Raw genomic sequence first — 6,535 nt, forward strand, 5'->3', positions numbered from 1 at the left:
AAATCTAAAATCTCTGAAATCTAAATCCGATATATAGTATGGAGGTAGATATTCGAGACTAATATACTACGAGGTATCCTGAGAATGTCCAAAAATATATCCGATACATAACAAAAATGATAACTGATACTTCATAAATAAAAGTCCTGTCCAGTCTAAAAGAGATCCCTCTCTGCTTTTTTTTATACATCGAGAGAGGCAGAGAAGGTGGTTCCTCTTGTCCAAAAGAGAAGACAAATCTAAATGTCTTTAGGTTACGCTGAGAAATTATCCTTCATTGAAGATGTTGGTCAGGTCGGCATGGCCGAATTCTTCGACCCATCTCATGTACTACAATGCAAGGTTTCTATTTTTTGTTTCTTTCTCCTCCTGGGTTTTTGTGGGTTTACTCAGTTTTGCTCCAGATTCTATGTAATTTCACGTTGCGTTGATTATTGTCTCTGGATTGATTGCATAACAGTTTAGATTCTTGAGTTGATCCTCGTAGTGTTTGATTTTGGATCGTACGCTCATATTACGGCTTTAAGCTTTGATATTTGTCTTTTGGATGGTTATTGTAAATTTGGAGAATGATTAGTACTTGATGATTCCTATAATATAGTTTAGGTTTTTTTTACACTACTTGTTTTTGGACTTGCATTGTGTTAATTAAAGAATGGAATTGTGTCATAACTAAGATGAGCTAGGTCCCTTCAATCCTTGTGGGTCTCTTAAAAAAATATAATCCATAGACGATGTGATTGATTTTTATTTACTGATCATGTGAAAAGCCGTTGTTTGAAATCAGATTTGTGTGGAGAGTTTGACTGTTTGTGTATTGAAACTACCTCTTTTTGTTTATCATTGTTTTAGCTAAAGGATTTGGTTGCTAGATCTTGGCGTGTTTCTTGTCTATTTCACTATCGTGCTAACTTCTGGTGTTTGTCTTTGGAACTGCAGATTGAAGAACTTGCTAAGTTGATTCAAAAGGTTTTGATATGTGTCCTCTTTCATATTCTTATTGTTGCTTTTGCATATATTTTTTTGGTTTCTTGTTTTTATTTAAGTATCTTTAAGAAGGCTGGTTTATGTTTGCAGAGTAAGCATCTAGTAGTCTTTACTGGTGCAGGCATTTCAACTTCTTGTGGTATTCCTGATTTCCGAGGCCCCAAAGGAATTTGGACGCTACAGGTGAGAGCCAAGGCCTTTTAATCCTCTTTTCTTTGACTATCTGCTCGTGTGATTTGATTTTGAATTCTGTCATTGATTGATCTGTTATCATCATTGCTTGACTTGATTGCATTGTCTTGGATTATGTGGCTAATATACTTGTCTTTTTTAAAGCATCATCTCCTGAAAGTTAACATTTGTGATCCGTGGTTGTTGGTTTCAGCGCGAGGGCAAAGATTTACCCAAAGCATCTCTGCCATTTCATCGTGCAATGCCGAGCATGACTCATATGGCTTTGGTTGAATTAGAAAGAGCTGGCATTTTAAAATTTGTTATCAGTCAGGTAATCCTCTTTCCCCTACAGAATTACTTTTTAACTAGTGTGCTTGATCACTGATAGGATCTTGTCTTCATGTTTACATTTCTAAATTTCATTTATATGCTGCTTCATAAATGATCAGAATGTGGACGGCTTACATCTTCGATCTGGAATACCAAGAGAAAAGCTTTCTGAACTGCATGGAGACTCTTTTATGGAGATGTGTCCATCTTGTGGAGCAAAGTAAGGCAAAAATATTTGTTATGCCTCTCTCTTATACTGTGAACCCTTGTGATGAGAGCTGTCATGATCTATCCCTATATTGCACCATAAATGGTGACAACCTTTCTTGAACTTTTGAAGGTACCTGCGTGATTTCGAGGTGGAAACTATTGGATTAAAGGAGACATCAAGAAGGTGTTCTGTTGAAAAGTGTGGAGCTAAACTTAAAGATACGGTCCTAGACTGGGAGGTGAATTTTCTTTGCTGTTCTAATACGAAAGCGACAAAGCTTTGCCTTTGAATCAGATTCCACCGATTTTACCTTTTTTTCTTAATGTAGTTTAAGAATCTAAGAACCGTGAAAATGAAATCTCTGTATGTCTCTTATGCTGTTTTCTTTCCATGGCAGGATGCTTTGCCTCCGAAAGAGATTGATCCAGCAGAGAAGCACTGCAAAATGGCTGATCTTGTACTTTGTTTGGGTACCAGGTAATCAATGACTCACAAGAACTCTCGTGTTTGATCATTTAGCCAAACAGTTGTTCTCTGGAGTATCTTGCATTTGGATTGTTTCATGAGCCTAACCTCTTTGTGCAGTTTGCAGATAACCCCTGCTTGCAATTTGCCTCTCAAGTGTCTCAGAGGTGGAGGCAAGATCGTGATAGTCAATCTTCAGGTAAATTGTCTCTTTTGTTCATCTACATGAGTTTCTATACGTGTCTTATATAAAAATATTCTATGAATTATGGGTTCTCTGAAAATTATACTCTCTTTGCTACAAGCCTTGATATTTTCTTTGGAATATATATAGACGAATGTGTTTTATGGACTAAGTAGTTTTTCGTCGGAAATCGTTGACTGATTATATTCGCCCTTTCAGAAAACCCCGAAGGACAAGAAAGCAAATGTTGTAATTCATGGTCTTGTTGATAAGGTAAGATTTAACTTTTGTTGTTTCTACATTTAGGGACAAAACCAAATGGAGTCTCATAGATTTAAGTAGTGATGTTTAACAGATTACCTTCAGCACTGCGTCCAAATGGAGTCTCATAGATTTTTTTCCTTCATTATTCTGATCTGATGTGCAGGTGGTTGCAGGGGTCATGGAATCTCTCAACATGAAGATTCCTCCATATGTCAGAATCGATCTTTTCCAGATAATCCTAACTCAATCTTTAAGCGGAGGTAGCTTTTCCTGAATCTTTCATGGTTTTAATTCAACATATATGTCTTGTCCTGCACTGTAATTGGGTGTGTCAAACATTTTTCTTTTTTGATGTTAGGCTTCATAGCTCTCACTCACATGTTTTTCCTTTCTGTTATAGATCAGAGGTTTATTAATTGGACCCTGCGTGTTGCAAGTGTTCATGGATTGACTTCTCAGTTACCATTCATCGAGTCTATCGAGGTGATCTCTAGAAACTGCTAAACCAATGCCAAAACAATCAATTCCTTTCTGATATTTTTCATTTGCAATCCAGGTTTCTTTTTCAGATAACCAGAATTACAAAGACGCAGTTCTCGATAAGCAGCCTTTTCTTATGAAAAGGTAAAACTAACCTCTTCTTAGAATTCAGTTCTTGTCCTATTTCTTACTCTTATATATACTCATCCTCTTTCAGGAGAACAGCACGAAACGAAACTTTTGATATATTCTTCAAAGTTAACTACAGTGACGGTTGTGACTGTGTCTCCACTCAACTTAGCCTCCCATTTGAATTCAAGGTTTATTATGAGCGATAAAAGATCTTTGTTATCTCGATTCATGACCATTTTTCTCACAACCTTTTCAAAATACCTATGTAGGTCTCAACAGAAGAGCATGAAGAGATTATTGACAAGGAGGCTGTGCTACAAAGCCTGAGAGAGAAAGCGGTTGAAGAATCCAGTTGCGGGCATAGCGATGTGGTTGAGAGAAGAGCGGTTTCCGAACCGAAAAGTGAGGCTGTTGTGTATGCTACTGTAACCAGTCTCAGGACTTACCATTGTCAACAATCTCTGCTTGCTAATGGAGACCTCAAATGGAAGCTGGAAGGTTCTGGAACGTCCCGTAAACGTTCTAGAACCGGCAAACGAAAATCAAAGGCACAGGAAGAAGAATCCAAGGCATAGGAAAGAAGAAAAGAAAGCTTTTGGTGTATATAAACAAACACTAGTCTAACCGGAATAGAAAATATGGAAGTTAGTGGCGTTTTGAGGGCTGAGTGAATTTTGTTTTTGGTCCACACTCGGTTCTCTTAAAACGAAAGTTAACCAGGAATTGAAGGGGATAATCTTGGTTCGGTTTGGTTCGGTATCGGTTGAACTTTTGTAGAAGCTATTGTAGCTTTACGGAATCGGTTTGCATTCGCAATATTATAAAAATTACAAAATGATATGCCAGAATTTTTTCCTGTGAAAATTACATATTTTGTAAGAACTTTTGAAATTTTAGTTAATCAAACTAAGATTTATGTCCAAGGATTTGATCTATAACAAAAATAGTGTATATAAAAAACATTTAAGTTTTGGCACATTGTCATCTCGATTAAGAAATTGACAGTGATTTAGCACATTGTCATTTCGATTATGTACTACTTTTAAGTTTGAATAAAATCGGAAACTATTACAGCAAAAGAACAGATTTTTGATTCATGAACTTCGTGTAAACTTGCATAAAAAAATCAGGTTTTGTCCGTGGCACAAACCACCTAAACTATTGTTTAAAATCACAATTATAAATTCGATTTAGAGCTTATCCTATTGATACATTCTTTATTATAGTTAACTACAGTGACGGTTGTGACAGTGTCTCCACTCAAATTTCAGGAGAACATCAATTTTTTTCACAATATTGATTACAACTGTTTTTGTTTGACATTTTGTTAACTGTTAGGAATCTGGGAGTTGAATAATATATAAAAGACATGCTCAGTAATCCAGTAGTTGCTAGTAATAATATATAAGTTATGTACTATAAGAGCAAACACAACGGTATATGTTTGCAAGGGGTATAAGTATTAAAAAACTCAAAAAAAAATACAAATAGTATGAAAAAGTTAACATCCGAGTGTAAAGTTGTAAGTTGTTGTGAGGAGTGTTATCGCCACGTGGCGATTTATGAATGGGTTGCAACAAAAAATAAATGTATAATATTTTTCTTCTCCCTATCTCTCTCTATCTCTCTCTTCTCTCTATATCTTTTATTATATTAATATAAATTTATTAACATCTATCCCTACAAATACACCCCTGTGTATGCTCTAACATCTCATCTTGTTATTACCTGTCCACCACTATGTTTTCCAACTTATAAGAGCATCATTATAGGGGGGATGTTAGCTGAATCTTAAGTATTAAAGTGATTTAAATTAAATAGTTAATACCTTAATAAGCTAAGGTTAATACCTAAGAGGTGCCACGTGTCACGTTTTGATTGGGCGGATTTCACATATTCTACATATACGCTTTCTAATTTCTTCGATAATAGAGCTCGAGTTCGTGATCGAGGTATGCATCAACAATTGAAGAATGATTTGGTCGAGCATATATTGTGGAAGTCGGATTCACACACTCAAGTATTTTGTTAAGTGGGAAAGATTATTCTTGAGGGACAAAAATAAATATGTAAAAGACTTATAAATTGATACGAAAATTGCTATATTATTTCTCTCTTGAGAGGGCGATCCCTTTTACATGGCCATTGGCCTCTATATTTATACATAGATAAGCGACATTAAGATGGATAATTAAGTATAATTATTCCTTCTTAAATGTGTCCGTTTTGATTCTTCGACTTTAATGCTCAACGTTTGAATTTGAGTTGACTCTGATTTTCATGGGCCTCGCCTTTTTGGCCCAGGTGTCCTTGAACCGACCTACCCGCATCTTCTACACCGAACTCACATCTCAGTGCAGTCACTTCGGACTCTCGAAGTGGTTGTCACCACTTCGACCGTCCCCTCGGTTCATGGGCCCAATGGGCTTCATCTTTTATGGGCCACCCGCTTGACTACGTGGCAATCTTTGGTTGGTCTCGTACTTCTGGTGCGGGATCCGACACCAACAATTAGCCCCCCAAGTTCTTCGAAGTGCTATTCCAATTCGGAGGACTTTAAATGCTCAAGTGGCCAAAGATTGCGCTCGAGAATCTTTCTGATTTCCCGCCGAAAATCTCATCACTCTTTTAATTTCGGCACTAGCCATTTTTAACCGAGTGACATCTGTCATCATTATGACCGTATATTGATTAATTACTATTAAAACGGGAAAAACCTTCCCACTTCCCACACGACTCCCGAGGCGGTTTCATCATTATCTTGAGGTAACTTCTTTTCACCATTACTCTCTTCTTTTACTTTTGTACTTTATTCAAAACCTCTCTCTTCGTTCCTTCACCAAAACCCTCCTTCGCCGGATCTTGAATTTTTCTTTCTTACCAATGACTTCTGATTCCGATAGACCCGAGTCTCCGTCTTTTGACGAGAGGCGTTCTAGTAACGACGAGTGCACCCGCCCTGATGACATTGCCGGTCCGCACTATAGGTCCACTTGTACTCTTCAATCCCTCGAGCGATTGAGAGAGCTTTGCCGGATCTCGCCGGAAATTATGGCGGAAGCACAAATAGCTTCCCCCACAGAATCTCCAGAGAACCATCGCGATGGTTACTTCTGTGTGTATGAGATTTATTTCAAAGGTTGCGGGCTGACCTTTCCTCTTCCCGAAGCCCTAATTTTATACCTAGCGGCCCTTGAAATCGCTCTTCCTCAATTAACCCCCAATCTTCTTCGTACTATTCTCGGCATTATAACAATCGCGGCGGAGGCCGGTTACGTTATCGGAGTTGCCGAATTAAATGAGCTTCT

At 37.5% G+C, this 6,535-nt stretch overlaps 1 protein-coding gene across 2 annotated transcripts in view; it reads left to right on the forward strand.

Moving 5' to 3' along the window:
- The first annotated feature begins 198 nt into the window (after positions 1-198).
- LOC9299021 (NAD-dependent protein deacetylase SRT1) overlaps positions 199-6,535 on the forward strand; it is a 20,690-nt gene continuing 14,353 nt past the window's right edge. The window contains exons 1-14 of one of the 2 annotated variants that reach the window (XM_021018310.1): positions 199-342; positions 940-969; positions 1,078-1,170; positions 1,373-1,492; positions 1,611-1,711; positions 1,832-1,940; positions 2,100-2,179; positions 2,288-2,366; positions 2,571-2,624; positions 2,779-2,875; positions 3,016-3,098; positions 3,172-3,239; positions 3,313-3,415; positions 3,497-4,150. In XM_021018310.1, the coding sequence (XP_020873969.1) occupies positions 244-342; positions 940-969; positions 1,078-1,170; positions 1,373-1,492; positions 1,611-1,711; positions 1,832-1,940; positions 2,100-2,179; positions 2,288-2,366; positions 2,571-2,624; positions 2,779-2,875; positions 3,016-3,098; positions 3,172-3,239; positions 3,313-3,415; positions 3,497-3,802 (1,422 nt within the window). In that variant the 5' untranslated portion in view covers positions 199-243 and the 3' untranslated portion in view covers positions 3,803-4,150. Of the gene's footprint in view, positions 343-826; positions 970-1,077; positions 1,171-1,372; positions 1,493-1,610; positions 1,712-1,831; positions 1,941-2,099; positions 2,180-2,287; positions 2,367-2,570; positions 2,625-2,778; positions 2,876-3,015; positions 3,099-3,171; positions 3,240-3,312; positions 3,416-3,496; positions 4,151-6,535 lie in introns of those variants that run through there. The other variant, XM_021018304.1, reaches the window with a different exon arrangement.

Source organism: Arabidopsis lyrata (genome assembly GCF_000004255.2).
Source record: "Arabidopsis lyrata subsp. lyrata unplaced genomic scaffold ARALYscaffold_77, whole genome shotgun sequence".
NCBI classification, from domain to species: domain Eukaryota; kingdom Viridiplantae; phylum Streptophyta; class Magnoliopsida; order Brassicales; family Brassicaceae; genus Arabidopsis; species Arabidopsis lyrata.